The 27,109-nt window shown below is 39.8% G+C and overlaps 1 protein-coding gene and 1 long non-coding RNA gene across 6 annotated transcripts in view; one reads left to right on the forward strand and one right to left on the reverse strand.

Annotated features, from left to right (window-relative positions):
* The window catches only part of RMDN2 (regulator of microtubule dynamics 2), a 45,356-nt gene extending 29,135 nt beyond the window's left edge, over positions 1 to 16,221 (reverse strand). For 2 of the 4 annotated variants that reach the window (XR_003572887.1, XM_027898866.1), the window contains exons 1-5: positions 15,815 to 15,880; positions 14,846 to 15,312; positions 8,283 to 8,478; positions 7,159 to 7,261; positions 5,022 to 5,082 (exon numbers count right to left, since the gene is read on the reverse strand). Coding sequence is in view for 3 of the 4 variants with exons in the window: in XM_027898866.1 (XP_027754667.1) it covers positions 5,022 to 5,082; positions 7,159 to 7,261; positions 8,283 to 8,478; positions 14,846 to 15,300 (815 nt within the window). In the remaining variant the exon portion in view is untranslated. Of the gene's footprint in view, positions 1 to 5,021; positions 5,083 to 7,158; positions 7,262 to 8,282; positions 8,479 to 14,845; positions 15,313 to 15,814; positions 15,883 to 16,104 lie in introns of those variants that run through there. The other 2 variants (XM_027898868.1, XM_027898867.1) reach the window with 2 other exon arrangements.
* On the forward strand, positions 15,768 to 20,675 carry LOC114065184. 2 transcript variants are annotated; one of them, XR_003572888.1, is made up of 3 exons: positions 15,768 to 15,806; positions 17,847 to 17,968; positions 20,234 to 20,675. It is a non-coding gene; the product is annotated as an uncharacterized LOC114065184 (long non-coding RNA). The 2 variants fall into 2 exon arrangements; XR_003572889.1 differs by lacking the exon at positions 15,768 to 15,806 and adding an exon at positions 16,480 to 16,520.
* The last annotated feature ends 6,434 nt before the right edge of the window (positions 20,676 to 27,109 follow it).

Here is a 27,109-nt window from a genome sequence, read left to right on the forward strand (position 1 = left end):
CCCTAAGCTCTGAAATCCACTTTCATGGATAACCCAGGGCTTGTGAAAATCATTGCGCTTCTTGGTAACACTCATACATGTGATAGAGAAAAGTCCTGGGGGCAGATGTGGTTCAGGAGGACTCTTCCCTTAAAACTACTGGGTTTTCACTTGCTAACTCACTTCCATCCAAATGAGGCACATCCTGTATGACTCCTATCATGAGCAGGAGGGTTCCACAGAGCAACCCAAACCCAACCGCAGCACGAAGTTTGTTTGCGGCAAACAAATCACAGCTCAATGGAAAGAAGGATCTTTCTAAGTAAATGTCATGAAAACTGGCCACATCTAGTAACCTTCTCTTTGCAAAGCCTAGAACAAGTTTTCCTCAGCAAAAAACAATGTTTGAGGGAATCTAGGCAGCAGCAGAGAAACCTTCCAGGCCTCTTCCAAACTCTTGAAGAAAAAGCAGCAACAACCCCTCTGTCCCAAATATAAAAGCTCACTTGTTTTGCAAAATTATTTAAAAGTGATTGTTTAGTTTTAAATAAAATCCCTATTAACATGCACCTACATTTTGTGTTTTCTGTAAAGTTGTAAACCAGCACAATTATAATGCCAACTAGAGCACTGAATTGTTCACAAAGTACTTCCAATTAAAATCTGGATGATAAAGAAGCTCCATGATCCAAGATGAGCTGTGAGGATTCACAGCTGTCATTTGGGAATCACTGGCCTACAGACCAAATTTGAGGAAAACACAAGAAGACCTGCAACTGGCTGATGTCAAATTCTGCATGCAAATTCCTTGAAAAATTGACACAGACTGAACAAAGACATAAATCACTCCAGAATATTTATTCTGCCTCCCTTTGGCATGTTATTCCAAATAATATAAAGTTACAGCTATGTTTTTCCTTTCTAGTGTTGCCATTGACTTCAGTCTTTTAGAGGTCACTATTCAAAAAAATCTGAAGGCAACTACAAGATTATATCTGTATTCAGATAAGAAAATTATTCGCAGCTGGAAAATTTCTTCACCAAAACTAACTGAACTACTTGAAGATATTTTGCTTCCTTCTTTCTGCATATGTTTTATCATATTTAATTTGAGGATGAATTCTGGTTACTTGTCAGTATTCTGATCAGTAAGTCAAACAGTTTGAGTGTTGATATATTTTATGATACAATTTTACAAAAAAAAAAAAGGTTATATAGTAAGAAGATATATGGCATCTTTTTGTTCTTAACTGAAGTAAATATGAAAAGTAAGGCAAGGCAGCTGAACTCTAGGCCTGCATTAGCTAAAGTTTGCTCATTGAACCATTCCACTAAATTCTCCTGGTGGACACAAAAGACGTGCTTTGTTTCCCAGAAACCTTATAGCAGAAATCCCCTTATCCAGAAACCTTTCACAAAACAGAAGAAAAACCTGCTCTGGAACAGGGATGTTTTTGCCAATATAACTCCATCTACACTGGGACAATTGTGTCTGTCAAGGTATGACAAAAATTTATTTATGCAGTAAATAGAGCTTTCAAGCAGCATGGATGAGCTTCCAAAAGAAACTCCCAAATAGGTCCATATCGCTAATCCTTTCTTGACAGGCATGGTATACATTTCTAACAAAGAAAATTAAATCATTAAGTGTCACATTAGAAAAAGTTCTGTAGAAGTATTATTAAGTGATAATATTCAAAAGCACAGCTGCAAATAACCCTTTAGTCATATCAGAGAATAGTTTCAAAGATTAATTCAGCTCCAGCGAAGAACTCTCAATTAACTTAAAAAACCAAAAGCAATTGACTATAAAAATGGAAACAAGAGCACACATCTAAGCTAGGGATATTGATAAGGCAATACGAGGAGGTTCCATAAATACACCAGAAGGAAAAGAAAACACACATGAAAGTGTAGAAAAATTGGCAATGAAGAAATGACAAAAGATGAAACCAACACAGCTGAATTCAATTTCTTCTTTGCTTATATTCCCCTACTCCAGAAGGGTAAAGCGTAAGTAGAGAGCAAGGAACAGGACCAGGAAAAGAACAGGCTATCATTTAATCCTCAATCTTTTAGTAAGCCATAATATATTAAACAGTTTAACAGAACATCAGAAATAATGCATGAGTGCACAACACAGATAGCAGCTATAGCAAACGTGAGCTAAAACCTCAGTTGTGCCGATTGGAAATATCAAAATTCCACAGAAATTATAAAGTACAGATCAGTAAGAAATCAGCAAAAATTTTCTTCAGTCAAGGTCAGAAAACCAGCTTCCTTATCAATAGCTGACACAGACTGCCACAGCCTTGCACATAAAATGAGAAAACTGTCCATCAAACAGATGGGCTCTTCTTTCATAGGCTGAGATTATTTACCTTATACAGCCTCAGAAAACATTATGTTGGCAGTGAGATGAAAAGGAAGGATTTTAGTCTGAGACATCATTGCTCTCACACTGAGCTTGCATTCATGCTGAGCTTCTCATCTGCGTATCTAATCTCCTGTTACAGCCTGCAGAGAGATCCTGTTCAATCCTGATCAAACAGGATCCCTGCCTGGACACAGGTGTCTACTGCCACTGGAGATGTCCTAGGATTTCCCACCACCTCCAGATGCCGGTCTGGAAGTGTACAGACCCGCAAAGGTCCTGTGGGATATCTGCCGTGCCATGCAAATATGCTGGCACATCAAATGGCACATGCTGCCTTTCAAGTCTCCATCCCCTGTAAGTGGAAGGCAAGTCCCTCACTCACATGCAGACACATAGGACACAGCACATTCAGGTGTCAGTCCGGAGCTGGATACTGCCCTCTGCCTCTGAACATAAGTGACCACTTGTTAGTGATCCTACCATTTTTTGTATAAATATTTGTTCTACTTTTTCTTTTTAGTTGTTTTCTCTCTTATTATCCTTATTAACCATGGATTTCATATCACTTTCAGATACTAATTATTCATTACTTAGTTGTTTTGCACTGTTTTCCGTTCTCACACAGTCTTATGTATTTATAACTCCAGGCAAAATTCTGTTCCCATACAACTTTGAGAGCACAGTTTCTACAAGGAAGATTCCCTGAAGTCTTATTTCCTGTTCATGTGGAGTTATATGTGTAATAATGATTAAATAAACTGGATAAATTTGCATTAGGTCAGACTCAAACAATCCAGATCTGACATCTAGCTGACTTCCAAAGTTTCCTGGGTAACGTAGTAAGGCCCAAGAGAAAGGGAAAAGGCAAACATAGTTGCCATCTACAAAAACAAAGGAAAGCAAAGGACAGGGGTTACCAGGAAACCAGAATAACCTGAAAACGTTCCAAGATAAATTATTCTATAAGTGCATAAGCATGCAAAAGAGTTAACGCAAGTTTTTTGTGCACAAACCGTATATATAAAAGCATTCTTTTCTGACAAGATAAACAAGTCTGGAATATCAGAGGAACGCAACAAATACCTTGAAATTTATGTGGCCTTTGACTTTGTCCTATCTGATGTTCCTCAGAAATTCACTCATGGAAATATTGTTTAGACTAAATCACCTATTGAGATGGTTGCACAACTAGATTCATATGAACCTGAGCATCATTACAGGTGTCCCACAAAGTTTAGTGCTGAGTCCATTATCTTTCACTAATGATTTTAAAAAAACCCAGATACAAAATGGATGAAAACTCTAAACCCTACAGAAATCCATTGCCTGTTATAAGAATCAGCAGATTAAAAAACATAAGATTTTCCTCTTAAACCCCTCAATTTGGCTTTCTGAGCTAACTTCTGGAACACATCTCCTCACACTTGTAGTTCTTTCCCTGCTAGATGTGCTTGCCAGTACAGGATCTCACATCTGAAGTCCAGTAGACCACCTACATGTCCTTAAACAACATGTAAGGTTTTATCAGCATAGTTTCTGCCAGTGAAGTTTATTTATAACAGGATATTTTGTCAATCTTGTGGGCTGAGGAGGAAGGGAAGGGCAGGACTCATACTTGCATGTGATTTTGTGGTTGTTTACACACATAGCTCTAGCTGAAATGGGCTATCATCCTGAAGAAGTGACCATGACCGTGGTCAGGCAAAGAGCACAAATGGCTGTAAATTGCTTTCAGAAAGATAAACCAAGCCAGAGAGTCACCTAATTGAACGAAAATATCTATGTCTAATCAAGTATCTAAACCTGAGCTACCTGACAGGGGCTCCCTTCATCAGCAATGGAAATGCTGTCAACTGAACCTCAGGAGGAATTCATCTCACCCTCATGCAAGACAAAATGGGCAAAATTGACTCAGATGAACTGCACTCCAGAACTGGATGCTTTCTTTTCTATTGTGAAAAGAGCCTAGGATAAAACTCTTTGGTTTAGATATGTAAAAATTTAGTGAAATCCCATCCTACTCGTGTAATGACAAAATTAGTGAAGAACGCAGAAACAAAAACGGAAAGGAAAAGCTAACAATATTTGAAAAGGAATCAGGAACTCAATAATATTTACTAATAAAATAGTAAGGTGAAAAGCTATCAGCTAGAACTCAGCAGAATTATCCTTTACCTGATAATGTTGATTTGATAAAAAATATTTACATTTGCAGAGTTTGTTAGTTCTGGCAAGGTCTACAAAATTAAAATAAACCTCCTCAACCTTGGAGGAAAATTATATGATAAAACAAAAATTGAGACGTTAATTGAAATTTCCGTAGTCCTCTATGTCTATTTTTAATTATTAGAATTTAGATTATTACAAGAAAATGAAAGGACAAAATACATGATCATATTGAAGTATGGTTATTGAGTTGTTTCACATTCTATAGTAAATACTTCACAGAATACTTCAATGTAATTTTTAGCTGCAACTGGGGATAATTGAGTTCCATAAAGTCATGAAAAAATGTTAATGAATAACTTATGAAACTGATATCAAACTGCAGTATAATAAATGTAACTTGCTCTGGGTGCTATTTAGAGCAAGAGAAGGCTGGGGGTTTTGTAGGATTTGATAAATACACACAAGTTTTTCAAACTGCACACTTTCTCAAACTTACCACTGGTGACTCTCAGCACTCCCGTCATCCAGCTGAACAGCCTTTTCAGCTTTAATCTTTCCTGTAAATGGAGCACAGTATATTAAAGGATTTATTGTACTCTTCCACAGTTTAGGTGACTCCCAAGAACAAACCCACCCGATATACTCTAGCAGCAAAGAAATTGCTTCTTGTTCTTAGAAACATTTAGATGGACAATGTAACATGCTGGCCTTACATCATTTACATTTCCATACATATATATATGCACATATACACACGCATATATCTATATTTTATTTTAGTTTTAGTTTTTATTTAAATCCAATTCAGATGCAGTTAAATCAGGGAAGGATTGGATTGGACTGCCAGAGGAGACTGTGTTGTCTGTAAGACTGAAGACCTGTAACATCAGGTTGGAGAAGCACCTGTTAGAAGAACCAGCAAAGCTGTTTTCTGACTTGGGTACACAAATAAACTAGCTGAAGTTCCTTTATAGCACAAAGACTTCCCTCAAGTTTCACTTAACTGACTAAATGTTCCACTAACTGAATAAAGATGACCGTAGGTGATTTGATCAAACCCATGCTCTCAGTAGGAAGTTCAGATGAGATGCTTGCTGTTTGCAGAGTCTCAGCTGCAACCAATTAAGCCACACTGACATTTCGGTATTGCAAGTTAACTTCACAAAAACAAAGAATAGCATACACAGCCCTCCAACCCAGTGGAATGAAAAATAACCACAAAAATACTGCCAGCTCCCCCGCAGCCTCAATCCCTCTGCACCACTTCCAAAAACTGAGATGACAAAAGCTACCACCACCCCTACTCCACGGGAATGAGCCAAACTAGGCTGGTTACTCAACACCTAAGACCCACTTTCACTCCATCATTCTTTACCTCTCTGTCTTTTGCTATGCCCTTATCTTCCATCAATTGAGGCTACATGTAGTCACTGGTAAAAGCAAAGGCTACAACAACAGAATTTACTGTTGTAATTTACTTTGTATCATAATCCTCACTGCACTGAGAGATTTCTGTACAAAAAAACCAAGCTCCTACTAAAGCAAAGACAGTATCAATTAAGTAGCTAAGGCATCGCAAGTTTTCCTGAGCAGATGACAAAAAGATAGGAATAAGGAAGGAGAAGCTGAGATTGACTATGGAGTACGTGATGACAGCACAAAGACATGACACTGTCTTTAAGGACGACAAAGGGCATCCAGACTTCTTTGTCTGTGATGTTGTCAATGATGACAGAATAAAAAGTCGACAAAAAGTATCACAAAAGACAAAATAACCCGAACTTGGAATACACTTAAAAACCTGATTTGGTGCAGCAAAAAAGGAGAGAGGCAATCAAGAAACAGAAGAGAGAGAGAAGTACTTCCAGGCAAAAAGGATTATTTTAGGTACAGTGCGTTGACTGGAGGAGACTGACACAGGTAGAGAAGATGTAGGTTTTAATGTAATAAAACAAAGGCAGTCCAAAACAAAAAAAGGGAAACATAAACTGTACCTCCAGCCAATATGCATCCAGACAGCAAAGGAAGGGGCAATGCTTTTTAATGCAACAAAGAAAAAGTGCTCTGAAGAAGAAATGTGGAGATTAAGTTGTCAAACAGGATACACAGGGAGAGATGTCTAGAAGCAATACCAGTTGTCACACACTTGTTTCTGGTCAACAGTTCCTCCAGATTCACAAAGTTTATTTCCCAACCCCACCACAGTATATGCAGGAGTGCTCCTTGCCACGGGAAAGCAGAAAAACAAACCTTGACCCATCTCAGCATTTATTTATTCCTTGTGCTCTCCCAAAAATGTAATTAAGAAACTGCTGACAGTTTCTGGGGTTTTTCACGTTCTGTAGCCACCTGATTCTCAACAAAACACAGGATTTTAAGGCACTATCCAGAGTCAACAGCCTTTGATTATGACGCACAATACTTCTCCTTCACCAATTTTGGATCTCTCAGTAAGGAAGAAACGAACTGAAGTCGTATACTGTGGTGGTTTATTGCACAAAGCACTATTACAGTACAAATGCTCCCACTTCTACGGATTGTGAATTCCTTCCATTGGAAAACTTAACCAAAGTTTAAAGCATATCTCACTACATTCAGATAGCGTTCTACATAAACATTTTTCCTCGGCTTACCATCAATAACATATTTCCTCTTCTCTTCAGCATCAGTAGTCATCTCAAACAGATCTCCATAAGCACGTGCAAGTCTCCACAGGAAGTCCACACAGTTTTCATACTGAAAGTAGATCACAGCTGCATAATTAAACTGATCAGAATGTGATTTAAACAGTTTACTTTTGTAAAGCTTAAAACAAGTTTTCAGAACATGGTATAATTTTTTGTTTATTTTGCGTCCATCTACATACTACTTTTAGTTTATGTGAGAACCAATTGACCAATTTTACATTAACAAAAAAGAACACAGAATTTGGAAACACCCTAGGCTGTCTAAAGAGGTTTTATTTTATGAATCAGTTTAATATGAAAACTTAAAAATATAAATATAAAAACTTAATATAGTATAAACTATTATAAGTATTATTTTAAAATTTTTAATATAAAAACTTAAAAGGTAATCCAGTAAAGCACAACAGATCCCTGAATGAAGTGATGTGTGTTTTCTTTAGGGAGGCCATAAGCACTACACCCACTCACAATTAATCTCTTATCTACCTTTCTGGGTATTCCATTATGTAAATGAAAATATAATCAGAACTAATGTTTGCCAAACCAGAAGAAAATGGTACACTGAATAAAGCACCGCAAAACAAACCGCTCTTAAATTTTATCTGGAGTTACATATGTGCACAGGAAAGTCAAAGGGAAAATTCACATGAAGGATATCAGAGATAAGCAGACTAGATGCTCATAGTTACAATTTCTTGAGAACAGTATATCTGTTTACTACTTAATTCCACAGGATTTTCTCACATAGACTATTCCAAAACCAGTAAAAATAAATATCATTTACATAGAAAAAAGCCCATCATCTTTCTTTGTTTCATGCAAGAATATCTACATCAAACAAAGCCTCAAAGTTATTGAGCCTGAATGGGATATGAAATAGTAGAACTTTTATGCCCACACAATATGAATATTGACACCATCTTGAAATACTGTTTTTTCACTGTATTTCAAAAATATGCTTGAAATGTCATCTTCCATCTTTATGTGCATTTTAATGCTCATATTAAGTTCTTAAAAGTGGTGCAGAGCATAAGTTAATAGCAACACAATGTGAAGTTAACCCGTAATACCTCGTTATCTTTCTCAAGCAGCAGTCTGAAGGCCTCCTTTTTATCATCCTCTGAACCCTTGTGCAAATTGTCCACCTGCTGTAAAAAATTAAATAACTCTTCTTCTTCTTCTGATTTCACCATGGCATCGGGTGGTTTCATACATCTCTTTTCTTCTTCAGAGTCTCCTTCAGAATCAGTATGAGCTGTAAGATAACTAAAAATCACAGAAAATAATAACTATTTTTATACAAAAATATTGGCAAAGCATTCTTAAATTCAGAAGCAAAAATTTCAGAGCACAATTTATCCCAATTGTGCAACCTTAAAGGAGTTTTTTATTCAGGGTATCAAGCTTATTGTTATTATTACAAAAGCTTTATCTTCAAAGGGACAGTACAATCATACTCCAAACATAACATGCAATTAAACTGTTCTGCTGCTTAATACTCCATTAAAAAAAAATGCAGATATATCTTAGAAACACATGTAGCCTTGTGTTTCAAACACAGAACACTTCAAATCATCTATGTGTTTTAAGACATGCTCTGAATAGGCCTTTTCAACTCTTCAATTTCCCCATTTTTGAAATAGGAATGAGCTTACTAACCAAAATACAAGTGTTGTAAGAATCATTTATACAATATTTTGTCAAACACTTTTAAGAGCTAAATATAAGCCAACATAAATAACACCTCTGCTATCAATTCGTTATTTCTTTTGAGCATTCTGAGGTTCAGAATATCTCAAACTGGGAAAGAGCTTATATTAATTAATTATGCCTAGTGCACAAGTACTCAGCACAAGGCAGCCAAGGACAAAGAAATATTTACAAAAGCATAAATACCATGCAGAGATAAGCAGGTGGCCCTAATGTCGAAAGTGCTGGAGCATACATTAGAGTACTCCAATTTCACAGAGGAGCAGCTGACAGCATTGCTTCTAAAAGGTAGCTTTTTGCTCATGTATGTACTAAAAATGGAAAGAAAAGCCTCATCTTCCCCATTTCCACTTTTGAAAATACTGTTCCGGGGAGAAATAATAATGTAAAGGTATCAGGTTCAGAGACTTTTTTAAGTGGTTACTGGGAGCACAAAAAGCGTGGAATGTACTACACACATTAAGTAACTGAATAATCAAAGTAGGCCATGACAGTCAAAATATATAAAATCTGTGGGGTTTTTTTCAGAAATAGAATCAGTGCAGAATGCTACTGGTATAAGTGGAGGTTATTAATCTTGGCTTTTAAATATCCTTTTTTCATTGTGTTGCTTCCAGAAGTGTCTGTAACTGAAACATGAGCAGATACATTTATAGCCTTCAAATGAACAAGTACAATGCCTTATCAAGGTACAGAAGTGCTAGATGTGGCATGACAGTTTTGCTGCAAAATTAACCCAGTAATATGGGAAAGAGCAGTCAAAAATACTTTTATATAAAACAATACATACATAAACCACATGTGCCTGTTCAAACTGAAAAACATAACGGAGCAGAGTAGAGATGGGAAACGTCATGAGTTCCTACAGATTTGTTTTACATAACCTTGATGGTGCTGAAGTTGATGACACATCCTATGCTGTATCCTGCAGAGACTATATTCAGTCACTGAACATTTCTTTTCGTTTTCAGAAGCATCTTGTTCTTCCACAGTTCTTTTGAAGTGGTTGCAGAGCTACATCACATACAGGCTGAATTTGTAAGAGCCCTAACTTTATCAAAAGTGCACGGCATTTCTTTGGGAGTGGGGCCTTTTAGCTCCAGTGCATAATTCTATGATGCAAAGTATGTTTGGAAAGTATCTTTCCTCCCATGGTTTGGATGCCCCATTCTCTCTAATTAAAAGATAAATTTACACTGAGGATTTGTGCAATTACCAACCTAAATTAAGTGCACTAGACAATATAAAAGAGCAACAGCTAAGCAGTCAAGGCAATTTCCTTCCTTACAGAAATCTGACCACTGCATCAAATGCTACCTAATCAGGTAGATTTGAAAGTACAGAATCAGTGTTTGGGAGTCAGTGTTGATGTTGTCTTCTTTATCTTTGCTGTGTAAACATCTGCTAAAATTCACTACTGTTCCAAGGTTAGATAATAGACAAAAGTGATTATTACAAAACATTACTCTCCCAGCAAAAATATAAAGGTCAAGGTTGGGCTGACAGCCAAGCCCACTGGGCTGTCAGTCGAAACAAGCCCAGCAGAGATTTCCAGCAGCACTGTATCAAACTGTCATGACCAAACATCAAATTGAGGCCAAACATCAAATTTATATGACATTAGGTAACTCATATGAGAGTATTTACTGGTAGACTCAAATAGAAAAAGTGTGAAGTAGGTCACTATCTAACAGATGATGTGAACCCCTAAGGAGCTAATTATAAAATATCAAGGAAGAATAATCTTTCAAGATCAGACCACACTGCATCAAGCCTTTCCTAAACCCATCTCTCCTACAGAAATCTGATCTCCAGGCCACATTTGTGTTGAGAAAGAGCAGAGAGTGCAGGTAATTTCTTTTCCAGTCTCTCTTATCTCCATGGTCCTGGGAAATTCTCTCCTACCTCCTCTATTTATCTGCTTTATGAATCTTCAAAGAATTTAAATATGGACCAGACCATCTTAAACCTTGATGAGCATTCCATAAATTTCAATTTATTTGTTGATTGATAACCGACTTCAACAAAGCAACTAACAGTCTTACACATCTACTCATTCTAAAGCACTTAAAATCACTACTATCCCAAACAGAAGTGGAGATTCTTCTTAACACAGTCTATGGACTAATGACACTAATCCAAAATGGAAATAAACACAAAATAAGGAAGAGTCATTATGGTTTGTTTTACAAATATTGCATGTAACAGATATCTACAATTTTACCTGGTATTTTCCTGCAAGAGGTTTTATCAGACGATAAACAGAAAAGTGAGTATTTACATATGATAAACACATTGACCAATATTTGAGAAACTGGAAGAACTTTTAAAAATTGTCTAGAGTCAGTGCCAACTTGTTTTCACCTTTATTACCGATAGATTTTAAACAAAAGAGAAAAGCTGTGATAAGAGTGTAAGGAGCAACAATCAACCAACAGGACTCCGCTGTATCATAGTGAACCGTTCAAAGTTCAAAGAACAAATGGAAACTGTGCTGGAGGCTCACCCCACTATGGTTAAGCAGTTCAATAAATCCCAGCACCCAGTACCTGATTAAAAAAAAAACAACCCTGAGCCACACAGCGTAAAACACCATTGTGGTGTAAATGCACTTTGGTGGTTAAAAAACTGAGCTGGATTGCCTGCAAATTGGCAGACACCGGGCCTAACCAGGTATCCTCTGTTCACAGCACTACATCTTTTAGACAGATCAAATATCATCTGTTGTCTCCCTGCCAACTTAGAAAAATCAGAAGCTGACACAAACACCGTCTCATCTGCTCGAGCCAATTCAAAAGAAAGGAGATTATATATCACAGGCTGATCTGGATCAGATTTGCACTGTATGATCCAGCAAAGTGCATATCCACCAAAAATGGTAAGCTGCCTTTGAGGAAGAGTTTGGCAAAGTGGATTCTTAGGTTAACTGAAGGTTGCATTTAAAAGAAATGAGTAGCAAAATAAATTAAAAAATGCTAAGTGAAGTGACACTCAGAAGGAGGCAAGGGAAACGTTTCTTCCTGTTGAATAGTTAAACTATTTCAAGAAAAAACAGAACATCTGTCAGAAAAGAATTTACTGTGGTGATTCTTTGTGGAGACTGATGGCAACTGCAATTTGAAAAGCTGGGACACAGGGCCAGCTGAAGACTGGAGACAAACGTGACACTGATGTCAAGGGCTCATCACTGCCATGTCAGGGAGGAAACAACTTTAAAATCACAAAGAGGAGAATTCAGTGACAGTCCGTCCCAGGTGATCATCTAGACACAATTTATTGTATTTGTAAATGATTGAATGCTTGTTACCCATTCTCAGCTGTTAGAAGTTCACTAGTAAATGATGGAAACTGAAATAAACCAGCAAGAACAGAATGCAGAAAAAAATTATTAAAAAGCATATGATATTTTTCCACTTACACAAAAAATGTAATTTTGAAAGGCAAAACAGAATGCTTCTCTTCCCAAGGTGTTAAATACCAACAATGACACTGAAAATATAACCACAGCAGATCAAAACAGTGAAGGTGATATCAGATACTGGCACCTTCAAATATTTCACAAAAAAATGTGGAAGCATTAAAAGCTTTTCCAGAAGTTTACCAAAGTGAAACCAGTATAGTCATCCAGCATAAATCCATAAAACTCATCAGATTACTTTATCTGTCAATTGCCAGCATCGGGCCATTTGTCAGTTAATACCAGAAGTGCATAAACAAGCAAAATGCTATCTTCTATATCACGAAAATCCTGCTGAGGCAGTGAAACACGTTGCATGCACTTTAGATGGAGTGCACAAATTGAAACAATGCTTTATGAGTAACAAAGAGCAAAATCATTTCTCTAGTACACAATCTAGCAACTGAATGCATTAATGTGTATGGAATTCACATCAGAACAGTATAAAACGATGCACGTGGTGTTATACCTACAGCACATGAAGTGGTGATGTACATTAACTGGAAAGAGAACGTGTTACTATTGATTCTCCTGGTAAACTTCACAGAACATGCATCACAGTCATTAAAGTTACAGAAGACCTCAGAAAAAGCTATATACATTGCAACTGTATACACATTAGGATTAACAACTTATTTGCAGGAGGAAGAAAAAAATACAAATACTTAATGCAAATACAAATTACTTACATTAAATATATCTTAAATTTAGAGAAGATATGCAAAACAAGAACATCAAGGAAAAGGTGTTAGTTGGAAAAAACCATCTCTTTTCAAAAGGGATTGAAAAACAGCATTGGAAAAGCATATCCCCAAATGAGTAATACTAACTACAACCTTGAACTATCTTCCTTCCTTCCGACTGTACACAAATACTTGTCAGAGAAGGACACATTCAACGCTCTTGAACACTGTAATCACTTCCATTGGATCATCACATCAGCTTCTGCGTCACACAGAGGAACCTGAACATGCAAGTTTCCTTGGCTTGTTCTCAAAGAATAACACACCTCTCCTGACCAAAAAACAGGATTTTCTGAAATGCTAGGTGTGGAATAACCTCTGTATCACATCAATGGATTATTCATAAACTGGTCCCTTAGCCTCATCTACATCTCCAAATATTTTAGGTATAGCATAAAGGCCTATGCAAACCAATCAATGGATAAAATAATCTGAGAAACTAATAGAACCAAAATTTTTCTACACCAGATGAAGGAGGAATATCTTTGAATACTTCTACCAATGCTGAATACTTAAAATAAAGAGCTAGTTCATAATAGAACTGACAAGTCTTAAAATATGTTACCAAATTTGAGACTTGTGAAGCATGTGGGCTGGGATGTAACATAACAGGAAATTCTGTTCACAGGAACAGAAAATTAATGTGGAGAAACTCTTAAAACCAGAATTCCATTTAATTATCATATGCACTATGTTACTGGCTTCAGAATATTACAGTTAATTAATATATCTTTAACAAAAAGAGGTGACATAAGTAGGCAATTTGCAGACATAATGCTGCCCATGCAGATATGTAAGACACTATGAGGAAATGGTTCAAAAAACTCAGTTGAAATAAACATACACTTATTAAATTGCACAGAAGCATCCAATCTGATTATACCAAAACAAAGCCATAATTAGAGGAAAGTAATGTCATCACCATTTTTACATTACTACTGGAGGGTATATTAGTTAACATTCGAAAAGACAAAAATAGAGTCTCTCCCCTGGACTTCAGGTACATCTGATCCTTCAGTACGTTCCTCAACTCACAAGTATAAAAGATCCCATTAACCACAATGGGACTACAAGATGGGGACAAAACTAGGAACTTATTACCTTACTGAGTCAGTACCCTAAATCACTCGTGATTACTTTCTGAGCCACGAGAAAGGGTATACAATGACAAATACACATAAACATTGTCACTTGTACGTGTGTTGCACTGGGACGTTGCCTTCATTGTAAGCCATACCTCCAGGCAAAACACTGCAGTAACTCATCTGTGAGGCCCATAGAAAACAATTATCATGACAAGCACAAGAGCATTCATACAGTTTGAACTAACTCTACCAAGACAAAAGAGTACTTTCTTATCAGAGGCACTTTCAAAATTACACCATTATTCTGAACTTTGCCTCTCATTGCATAGCTATGTAGCAATGCTGCATCAGATTATTACCAAACTTACTCCTAAAAAAAAGAAATCTGTATTATGCTTGGCATTAAGCCAACTTCAGCCATAGTGCAGATTCAGACAGGGTCACCAAGAGTCTTCTCTGACTCAAAAACTACTATTCTGAATTTCTGGTTGTTTTTTTTTTTTTTTCCCTACGGAATATAGAGAAGTATAAAATCTACATTAAACTTTAAAAGGGCTCCTGTTTACAATTACGCATAGGTAATGATGCAATTTGCACTGCATGTGTACTGTTGTATATACAAATTACTATTAACTCACCCTCCTTCACTGTCCGCCTCTTCAGAGCTGGTAGTTTCTCTTGCACCAGAAGCTGTCTCAGCTTTTCTCCGCCTTGTTGCTCTATGTGACGGGCTAACCCTCTGAATATCACTTTTCCCTTGAAGCTCATTTCGAACAAGCTCCTCAAGCTTTGGAATAGCTTCTTTCAGAAATTCCACCTCTCTCTTCAGTTCGTCCACACTTAGTAGCAGGCCATTCAGTTTCTCTAGTATCTGCAGTTGCCTCCCATGTAAAACCATCACAGCTCCTTGCTCATTAGGAGCCTCATTTTGCAAGCCCACAGAATTCAGACTGTTACCTATATCCTGGAACGCACGTACTCGCACAGCTGCCACACGTTTTCGGATCTTGTGGTACCAAACCAGCACGAGGCTTAATCCAGCAGTCCCTGCCATTACACCCAGTATGAGTCCTTTATTTTCGAAGGGAGGCATTTCTGCGCGCTCCTAAAATTACGAGACAACAATAACAGAGTTTAAGACGTTTTCCCTCACTCCACCCAAACGACTTGCTTTGCTTTGGCGTCCCACTGGCGTACGGCTGAGCAGGCTGGTGCCTGCCGCAGGCACTAAGTTACACCACAACCCTCGCAGTTTCTACAACACAAGGCTCTGTGTGTGCACCAGACAGCAAAACCAGGACGGAGCTGGGTTTGGGGTGTCAGCGGCGCCGGCAGGCGGGCAGGTCCGCAGCCTTCCCTTCCAACCATCCCGGGCATCCCGGGATTTGTTTGTTGTAATGCGAGAAACTCGCATAATCGGATTTTCCGCCACTGCAGAGGCGGAAACCCAGCTGTCAGGCCGGAGCGCCGCCCCACTTCCCCCCGGCCCCACCGCACCGAGGGGCTGCCGGAGCCCCGCGGTCGCCGCCCCGCAGCCCACCCCAGCCCCGGCCCCGACCCCGGCCCCGGCAGCGCCAGCTCCGAGCGCGGCCCGCCCCGGTACGTACGTACGGCCGGAACGGAGCGGTCCGGGAGCGGCGGCGCGTCGTGCCCGGGCGGCCCCACAGCAATCCCGCCGCGGCACAGGGGGCGGCGGCGGGGCCGCCCCGGGGCGGCGATACCCGGATCGAGGGGGACGGACCTCTGCCGGCCGGGCCGCCCGGGAAACGGGCCTGCCCTGTGGAGGAGGGATTCCCGCAGCGCTGGGAATCCCGCCGGGCCTTGCTGCTGGGGGAAGCCCGGCTGCACCTGACACACACGTGGCTCGACTACGCCGTTCTAGGGCAAATGTACCTACCTGTTCATGAGTCTGTCCTCAGTTTGTTGGCTGCTCGATTTTGCTAATTTAACCTTTTGCTACTTCTAAGCTCCAGAGAAACTGTATTTCCGCTCCATTAGTGGAGAACCTGAAGCTTCAAAATCACAGCGAAACCCCGCCCCGTTGCCAGGAAGAGGGGCAGTCCCGACACACAGCCGTCTAAAGGCCCAAGGCTGATTTCACCGAAGCCCATTATAGATTGCTCAAAGTCATGGAGGGACCTATAGAATAGTTGGGGTTTGAAGAAGACCATAAAGATCATCCAGTTTCAGTCCCCCTGCCGTGGACAGGGACACCTTCAAGTAGACTAGGCTGCTCAGAGCCCCATCCAACTTTGCCCTAAATGTTTCCAGGATGGGGTATCCCCAACTTTCCAGTGCCTCACCACCCTCACAGTAAAGAATTCCTTCCTAATACCTTATCGAAACCTACTCCCTTTCAATTTGAACCCATTTGTTGTCCTGTCACTACATGCTCTTGTAAATAGCCTTGCCCCATTTTTCCTGTAAGTTCCCTTCAGGTACAAGACAACATGAAGGCCACAATTAGGTTACCCCAAAGTCTTCTCTTTTCCAGGCTGAATAATCCCAATTCTCTCAGTCTTTCCTCATAGGAGAGGTGCTCCATCCCTCTGATCAAACTAATGGCCCTCCTCTGGACTCCCTTCAGCAGGGCAATGTCCCTTATGTGCTAGGAACCCTACAGCTGGATGCAGCACTCCAGGTGGGGTCTCAACAGAACAGAGTAGAGGGACAGAACTTGGGTTAACAGGATGTGGAAGGCATTGCTCCTGTGTCCCATCTGAGATCACTGTTATCAGTGATGCTCACAAGACCCTTCTTTGTCCTTTATGGCAGTATTTCTTTCTGGATCTTCCTCCCATTTCTCTCCTTAAATGGAAGAAGGATCATCACAGACAACATGCTGTGACTGTTTGTCTTCCTGAAGGGAAGAGGGTGCCAGTACATAACATCCTCCCAAGATTTACAAGCATAAAACTCATATTCTTGTGTGTGAGGGCTTAAGGAAACCGTTGTGGATGCTACTGTATCTGTGCAATGAAAGAAGTTGTTCTTCAACAGCTGGAATTATCCTCAGCCGTATCAATCAGAAATCAAAAACATTATGTAATTCTTAAAAAACATACTAACAACCTTTAAAAAGTAAATAAAGTGCTGTAAAAAACCAAAAAGACTACCTAAATGAGGTACCAAGAACTCAAGAATTTTCAGTCTTACTGCAAATTAGCAATTGTAAATCAATCTAATGTCTACTTATCTTCAAACAAAGATTTAGTTTAAAGTAACTGCAGCTCCTTACTAATTCTTCATTAATAACCTGAAGATGAAACTAGCCTTATTATGAGACTAAACAACAATCTGAGAGAAAGGCAGAAATTTGTTAAAATGGAAAAATGAATACTCTTTAAGTATTCTACAGATTTCCTAGTTACAAAACAAACCCACCACCAACAAAGTATCATTTGTTCATGTTTGTAATTTGAGATTTTTAAGTCAAGGATGAAAATACCTTCAATTTTATGGAAACTTCACTAAACTCAAATTATTTTAACAAATTTCACTGTAAGTAATGGTTTTCAGTTACAGAATCCATCGGTATTTTAAAATGGAACAAGACAACATGAATTTCCAAATGCTCAAGAATGGTAATTTAAATGTGTTGAATAACCTTTAAATTTTGTTGTTGTTTTTTTTTTCCAGTATAATCTGCTAAAATCTTTCTATAAGCCAATTAAAACAGGAAAGGATTTTAAAAAGAGAATTAATCAAAGGGCAAACACAACTCAAAGCCGAAACAAAATACTATGGATGCAAAAACCTAAGTGAGTATTTTCAGAGATTTTTCAAAATGACTGTTGCAGGTTGCAGGTTGCAGGCCTTAGACAAGGGGACTTGTTTTCAAAAATAATGGCCCAGGAGAACTGCCATCTACAGCTGCTTGGATATGCAGCAAGTGTGAAAATCAGGTCCCCTGTCTGGTCCCAAAGTCCTTGTTTGCTTTTTACTTGTGGCCATTTTACCCAGGCAGAGCAGTGTGGGAACACAAAGTTATTGCATGTATGTAGTAACCTTCCAGAACACAACAGCTTTTCAACCTGAGGAGCTAAACATGAATTTACCCAGATATGGCACAATTCCATTGGCCTAAACATGACAGAAGTTCTAAAAAACTGAAATAAACTTTTTAGAAAACTACATGTGGATTTTTCCTAGTTCAAAAGAAACTTTGTACCTGAAGGCCTAAAAACATGCAGATCCAGACAACCATCTGTTATAAAATGGCCTGCCCCAAATACTTTTAATGTATTTTCAACCTTACTTCCTTAGAAGACAAAGCTTATGCCCCCAGGTTGTCCGTGTGCTGTCCTTCTGTCAAGCAACACCATGACACTTTCCCCCCCCATTAGCTCCTGAACCTGGAATTAATTTCAGCCAGTTGTGACGGAAGAGAAGTGTCAAGTTCATAGAATCATAGAATGGTTTGGGTTGAGAGGTACCTTAATGAATATCTAGTTCTAATCCCCCTGCCATGGGCAGGGACACCCTTCACTAGGCCAGGTTGCTCAGGGCCCCATCCAACCTGGCTTCAGACACTTTCAGGGATGGGACATCCACGCTGCCTCTGGGCACCCTGTTCCAGGGCCTCACCACTCTTACAGTAAAGAATTTTTTCTTAACTAATCTAATCTAAATCTCTCATCTTTTAATCTAAAACCATTTTCCCTTGTCCTGTCACTATCTACGTAAGTGAAAAGTCATTCTCCCTCTTTTTTATAGACCCTTTTAAGTATTGAAAGGCTGCTCCAAGTAATTTCAAGAAGGCCAGCAGCTCTGGGGTGGTAAGACCCTGTGAACATGCTGCCTCCTTCCATCCCTGGCCCCAGGCAGATGTACAGGCGTGACGTTAGCACACCAGTGCTGCAACACAGACACACCTGCACAGGGCACCAGCCTTCTTACAGCACCGGTTTTGCAAAACCAGGCCATGTTGTTTACTGGTCTTTTAGGAAATCTTGGACTTGGGCAGTATTTTTTTGTATTAGGAAAGTTAGCTTATTATTGAGCAATTGTGTTCAATGGATCAGAGAACACATCTTAAGTAATTGATTCATGCTGTTTTCAGACAAGGGGTAGCTTAATTTACTGATGGTTTCTTTTCTGTATGGGAGGCATTCGTATTTTACAATCGACAAAATTCTTCAGCTGTAACTCTTCTGTACATTTATGGTATGCTGTTCTTTCTGAAATGCTCCTCCACCTCCCACCCCCAACAGGAGATTAATCTACTTCTTGTAACAAATACAGAAACCTTTAATGTATTAGTAACAGTTCATACTTATTACTTCAGCAGTTGTCTTGTAGGCATAAAGTCAAACATTGTTAATAAGTTACCAAACATTGTGAAAGCTTAAACACCTTTGACCAGATTTGCAACCAGCCTGCCAGAAAACCTACTGTTCTGTCAAGTTTTATTGAATTCTCGTGAGTTTTTTGCTATAAAAATGAAATCATATCTTACCTCAAAGGGAAGCGTTCACTATCAGACTTGTCTATGTTCTCTGCTGCTTTTGCCCCGAACAATTGTCCAGTGCCCTTAATGAAAAATGAATCAACCAATTGAAGTTAAAAGATGAGAGGTAATAGCACACTGACCTTTTCTGTTTTCTTGAAATAAAGATATACTACTTAGCACAGTTCCCAGGGAGATGAGACTGCTGCTGCCTTTATGTCTCTGGGCAGAAAAATCTAAGCGTATTTCCGTATCCTCTCCAATATTTTTGGATTTTTGGCCAATCTCAGTCAAATTCAACAGAGAACTTCTGACAAATTTCTTTGAGTTAGTTGATCTTTTAGAGGAGAAAGCCCTGAATTAGTGCCACCACTGTGGGAAAGATTGCATATCCCTTGGTGCACAACGGAGAACCCACATAGGAGAAAAGCATTTTGCAAGGTCAGGAGCAGAGCTCACATTTCATTAGACGTGAGGGAATTGAACTACAAGATATAACCTGATAGGAAACCTGGCTTCATTAGTTGAACTGCACTAATAAATAAACCATCTATTTATTTATTTATTTTGTTGATAGCATCCAGTGCTGCAGTTTCAGCCAAGTACAAATGGTCAATGATGGCATAGCGTTTCAAAAAGAAAAAAAAAAAAAAAAGGAAAAAAAAAAAAAAAAAAAAAAAAAAAAAAAAAAAAAAAAAAAGGAAAAAAAAAAAAAGAAAAAAAAGTACATGCTGTTACTGCTTCTTTGTGTCTTCAGGAAGCTCAAGGACATTATCAAACTATATTTATGCAAGCTGTGTTAGCTTTTTAGGCCAAGGTACATGATTCAGTTTCCTTGATGTTAGAAATGAGAGTTGGCAGCCCAAAAGAATTTGCATATGTTGTGTTGACAACAATAGAAATAAATAGTCGAGGCTACATCTGATGTAATTCCACAGTGCTGTCTGATTTCTTCACAAAGAGAAATGGTCCTGGGAGTGCCTGGGTATACTCCAAAGACAAAAAACATATGAATAGTTGTAAAAACCAAAACAATATGTGTGCATAAATGTATATTTTACAGTATTTTTTTATGCTCCTTGGGAGTCAAAAGTCAAAAAGAGTCAAACTTTTTATAAATATATGTGTATATACACACACATATTCCATGCTGCATTTGAATGAGTGTCTTTTTTTTTTTTCAGATTCCCTATCAATATGTTATTTCAGAGCATATTAAAGTATTTTAAAGAGCTGTTTCCATCTGCAAATGGCAGTGTGCTCTTTCCTGAACTCCACAGATCAATCCCTCCAGTAAATATCAACTACTACATGGCCCTAGGATGTCTGCAATTTCACATTAAAAAAAAAAAAAAATCACCCTCCAGGTGATGTGGTCTGTTCTTCCATCATTTTTGCCCCTCTTCTGTACTACAACTTGTGAGCTTATAAAAAGAAATTACAAAAAATTATACTAGGAGGTTTTGGTGAGGCTTACACAGTCATTCAGTTAGGACAGAGTGAATACAGGGAGGGAGCTCACCTCCCCTTGCCAATTGCTGCGTGCTGGTAAAGGGGTTCCTCCCTCATTGTAGAATCACTTTTGGACAAGGACAATGACAATCAATAATTGCAGCTAAAAGTATGAGGAAAAGTGGTGAAATTAGGTGAGTTAAGGGGAAGCATAAACAAACTCAGAAGCAAGACAAGATTTCTTTTGCTATATACAAGATTTCTGCTGTATTCAATGCACACATACATACATACATACATAGCTGTATTCAATGCACACATACATACATACATACATATACACTCACACAAATATATTTATATACACAGTGTTTTAATTTTGCAGATTGTTTTAAGTCCTGTGATGTGCTTTTTCAGAAAGAGATGAGTCTGTTAAAGAAAAATGTAAATGTAGATTTTATTAGTTCAATTGGTGTTTGCACTCAGTCCTGGTGTTTAAGAAGCTTTTCCTCTGATTCTGACCTTCAGAATCCTGAAAGCTAAAGAGTAAATAAACCAGGTGGCCTTTCTGAATTTTGGCAAGATGGGCTTACAAGCCCCTTGCTCATTCGTAGTTCCAGTGCTGCTATCTTGTGGAAAAAAATGGCTGCAGCAACTGCAACACTTGTAAAAGATGGTATTAAGATTCATTGTCAAGAATGGTAATTATGACCTTTGGAATGTTCGCATATTTTTTCTAATTTAGAAAAACTGTGTTAGTGTGATTAATATCCAGTGGATGATATGGGGAATCATTATTCATTGTGATCCAGATTATAATTTGGGTTGTTTTGAATGCCCAGAATTTTGTAATTCATTTTTGCAGAAGTAACATGATCCCTCCCGGTACATTCTGATGTATAAGCACTACTCTTGCCTGTGAAAGCAGTGAAACTGTTTCTTCTATTGCCGCTTCTTATAGACTGTTTAAAACTACTGCATGGTTACTCAATATGAAGTTTCAAAAATCCAAATTTAATAAACAACTAGAAAAGCATCTCAGGCAATATTGCACTATTACTCTGAAACAGGCAGATTTTTGGCCAGAGCAGTTGTTTTCAAAGCATTTTCACTGGCATGTGAAAATTCAGTCAAACTGAAATACCAGTTATTTCTGAGTACGATTCCAGCTTTAAGAAGAAATTGTACCAACAACCAAAACATGTTTTTCTGTTTTCTTGGTTTGTTTTCGAATGCACATGCAAATACAGATTTATATGTCAACAAATACGTAGAATACTTGACACACTTCTATTGCATACTGATATAATCCACTTTAGCAAGTTACTAAGCAGCTTTTCAAGATCATCTGTGTTCCTAAAGGAGGCACTTTATATTTTACCCAATGGTCTTTGATTGGGAAAGCATGACTTAAGCAACAAAAACACCTAGAAAAATCAAATACAGAAATGGAAAGGCTTGTCCCAGATTTGTAAAAAAATGAAAAGCTAATGTCAAAGCAATTTGATTAAGCTGTGTTTATTTCAATTGAATTGTGTCTGTCACTTTGTAAATAGAATGGGAATGTAAAGGTTGGTTTGGTCTTACAGTTATTTCAAAGGCAAGAAAATAATTTCCAAAAGTATTGTGGCATATATGTCATATATACCAAAATATGGTATATCTTCCAGTTGCAAACCAATCCTTTCTTTTATTTCTATTTTATATAAAAAAAAGAAATTCAAATGCCTTTGAGAGTGTCTACAGATCTTCATTCCTCCCACAAGTCCTACTGATCAAAAAGTTTGAAATAAGCATAAAATCTAGCACTACATTCTGAACAAGTCTGAACAAGTCTGAGACTCATCAAGAGTTACTCTGAAGTGCCAACAGTGTGTGAGGCAGCAAATGATGTAGATAAGTTATCCATTTCACTATTTTGAATCAGATTCTGGTCCCAAAATGCAGAAAGAATGCTTTAAAAAATGTTCTTTTTGTTTTTAAAGTTAGTGCAGTGTTCTCACAAATGAGCATCCAAGCAGAATTTGTAAATGTGTAGAATAAGAAATCTGTTTAATTTCAGGACACTTTCTACTCATTTGTGTTAGGCTGCAAACTAATGTTAGGCAATAACATTTAGATCTTCCTCAATATTTTTGTCAAAAACATCATCACATCAGTATAAGTGTCGTGATGCAGTTATGTCTCTGTACCATGATGTTTGGAACTGCCAATGCAGGGCTTGCAAGCGAGAGGTTGGAGAGCAAGCAACCAGCAGCACCGGGCTGAGGAGCTCAGGGCACAAGTCAGGTACAGGCTGACTCCAAGGCAAGCCACGATCCAAATGCCTCCCCATAACCAGCAAAGTTTTTGCAGGGGTAGTTTGAGGCACACATGGCCCACATCATTTCCCCAAGGCCACCACCCTGGAGACAATATCTGTGTCACAATCACACCATACCCTGCCATTTGCCAGGGTCTCTTCATCCCAAACTCTGCCAACACTAAATGCACAACAGTCCCCTCCTGCCAAGGGATGCTGGCACCCCAGCTGCGGCACAGCTGCCGCTCGCACATGCACTGGGGGAGGCCGGGAGAAGGGGTAGCCGTGCCAAAGCACACACCTGAGTCCAGTTCTGGGCCCCTCAGTTCAGGAAGGATATTGAGGTGCTGAAGCAGGTCCAGAGAAGAGCAACCAGGCTGGTGAAGGGACTGGAACACAAGTCCTATGAGGAGAGGCTGAGGGAGCTGGGGTTGTTTAGCCTGGAGAAGAGAAGGCTCAGGGGTGACCTCATCACTCTCAACAACTCCCTGAGAGGTTGTAGCCAGGTGGGGGTCGGTTTCTTCTCCCAGGCAGCTATCAGTAAGACAAGAGGACATGGTCTTAAGCTCTGCCAGAGGAGGTTTAGGTTGGATGTTAGGAAGACATTCTTTACAGAGAAGGTAACCAGGCATTGGAATGGGCTGCCCGGGGAGGTGGTGGATTCTCCATCCCTGGAGGTATTTAAGAAGAGACGGGATGTGGCACTTAGTGCCATAGTCTAGTAAATGTGGTGGTAGTGGATCAAGGGTTGGACTTGGTGATCTCAGAGGTCCTTTCCAACCCATCTGATTCTATGATTCTGCGATTCTACCTGCCACAAAAGCAAATCGGTCCGTGCTAGCCACGGGCAGGCACAGCCTGGGGACCAGAACCGTCAGAGGAGCCGGGTCACACAACAGCCTTGCAATGAAGTTGTGAGACGCAGCATCGCTGCCTGGTTTAAGGGCGGGCGTGACCCGTGTGAGAGCAGGGGCAGGCGATGTGCCGCCCTGAGCCAGCCGGGGACAGCGTGAGTGCTCCCAGGGCAGGAGGGGCGCGGAGCCCATCACGTTCCCGAGTCTCTGCCCACACACCAGGGAAACGCCCAGCAGACACACGGTTTATTGTTCCTGAGGGATTTCCATCCCACCTCCGTCTCCCCTGGGCGCCCTCAGACGCGGCCGCACCGCAGTGGCGCCACTGGGCGGCGCCCGAGCGCCACCGCGCTGCCTGCCGCGCTCCCTCCCTCCCTCCCGGAGCCCGGCGGCGGCGCTGGAAAAGAGCCTGAGGGAAAGGTCCTCACACACTCCCATCGCCCGGTGTTCCTCTCTCGCCCGGGTGTTCGCGATGCATTTCTAGGGAGCAAATGGCACCGGCCTGCCACGAGTTGCCGCCGCCACCTAAAGCAGCACAATTACACCCTCCCTTGTGCTCAATCCCGTGTTCATTGGGTCGCTCGACTCATTGACTTGGCTGAAAAAAACCACGTTTTTTGTTGTTACTATTCTGCAAGGCTGGTGGGTTGAATTTGCTTGAGGAAAAGCCCTTTGTGAGAAAAAAGCAGGAGCATTCGGCCAGAAGCTGAAGGAGAAAGGCGACTGATGTGGCTCATCTCATGGAAGCGCACCACTAATTGCTATTGTTGTAGGAGAAAGGGTACAAGGTACAAATACAGAAAGGAAAGACAACGCCTTGTATCCTGTACCTGTACCAGAGGGAGAATATCAGATATCTCAGAATTAGTTGAGAGCAGCAGAGATCTTTGTGGTGGATGTTCTTGTTTCTAGTGTAGATCTAAATTAGAGTAATTCTCATGGGTGTTCTGTGTAAACTGACCCTTGGTAAGAAAAATTCAGTTCAGTGTTATGTCCTTCAAGTCTTAAATAAATAAAAAAAATCAAAGAAAAATGGAAGCAGCAGAACAGATGCTCAGAAGAGAAGTAGAATAATCACAATTAAAAACTGGAGAAAGAAACAAATAAGATATAAAGGAAGGTGAAGTAAATCTCTGTAAGATTTTAAATGCCAAGAGAGCTTGTCTCTGCAACAAAGGTGGTCATGACCTGGATTCCTTCCTCCTGAATTTAAATTTGTAACCAGGTTACATAGGTATAGGTTTTCTGTAACTTCTGTGGAGAGAAAGGCCCCTTAAAAGGGGAAAAAAATCTTCAAGCTGGATATCAATAGTTGTCCAACTGCTTCAGGCTGTAGAACTGCAGTCTTGCTCTTACGTGCCTAGGGTATACTGACCTCTGCCACTTGCAAGACAACTTTGTCATGGAAATTATTTGAGACAGATATTGGAATGCATTGTATGGGAGGCCAGCTCATGTGATCCTCATTATCTCTTTGGTCTTGAAAAGGGTGACTTTATTTTCAACCTTTGGCAAGATGTCCTGCAATCTATTTTGAACTAAAACAGGAAGATGAGCAGAATATCACGAAGCTGTGGTGACTTCCCTGCTTATTTTGGCTGCCTTCTCCTCAGGAGTTGTACTGAACACCAGACTCATGCAGCAAACAAGCTTGGCCAGTATTTATAAACAAACACACATTTCTTGGTGCATTTTTTCTTATCTGCATTTTTTTTTTTTAATACTTTAATAGCACTGAGGCAATGGTAGTCTTTATCCATGATAAATTCAAAGAATATTGACCAGGACTGACTCCAAAAAGAAGCAGAACTTTTTATCAGGAGACTACAGTGTTGCACAAAAACCCTTTGAAGTCCCTGGCAAGGTACATGCACTGTTTTAGTGATCACACTAGAGTGAAGATGCATGTGTAATTCTGGAGGGAATATCTGGCATTTTGGAAGTGCATTCATGGTTGGGTTGTGGCAGCCAGGACTGCAAGGCAGGCTGTAATGCCGGGTCTCCCAAGGCCCTACACCTTCCCTGTGTGAGGCTCTCTAGGCCATTTTGTCTTTCTCATTTGGAGCAGCAGTAGCAACACAGAGCAGAGATGGCTGGAAATTTCTGACAGCAAATTTCTCCACTGGGGAGAAAAAACTTTCAAAACTGTAATTGGCAGGTTTCTGAGCAGCACATTGGCTGAGACAGAAGCCAGGCAGGATGGCAAGCTGCCTGCTTCCCTTGCAGGCTTACTTGGCTTTCTCTATCAGCAGTTCACATGCTTTCTGGGCTTCCTGACAGCTCAATAGGGAAGGTACCATGAGTCAGGGAGCCTGTGATCCTGAGGGGAGGGGTCAGGCTCAAGACCACATTTCCATTCTAATCTTGCTTTGGATGGATAGTCTTTTCTAGAAATATGGGATAGAAAATCTGGTTCTCCAGGGCTCCAATGAAGTACAGTCAATCTCTTATTCCAGAGAACCTCAGGCAATGCCAACGGCAGAAAGAGCATCCATCCTTCCCCAACCCAGAATCAGAAGCAGGGATAAGGTGCTTTAAAGAAAAAGAGGCATCCTCTCTTCCCTTTTTGAGAGGCAGTGGCAGAAGGGACCCATCAACTTTTAATCACCCCATCAGCTACATGGGACTATTGTTGCTATGCTTTTCCATTCTTAGCATGTAACATTTTCTACGGGGATCATGTTAATGGACACTTAACCTAGACTAGGGAGTGAGGGGAAGAAACACAGAGGATGATTCATACTTTTCAATTACTGTTCTCAGGCCGAGAAAGGCAGTAGTGCGCTCTGGCTGCTAGCTCAGCGATGCTTACACCCTATTTGAAACTCTCCTTTGTAAGTGCCAG

The sequence above is a fragment of the Empidonax traillii genome, unplaced genomic scaffold (assembly GCF_003031625.1).
Source record: "Empidonax traillii isolate 1590-97213 ecotype Southwest subspecies unplaced genomic scaffold, ASM303162v1 scaffold626:size867168, whole genome shotgun sequence".
Taxonomy (NCBI): Eukaryota; Metazoa; Chordata; class Aves; order Passeriformes; family Tyrannidae; genus Empidonax; species Empidonax traillii.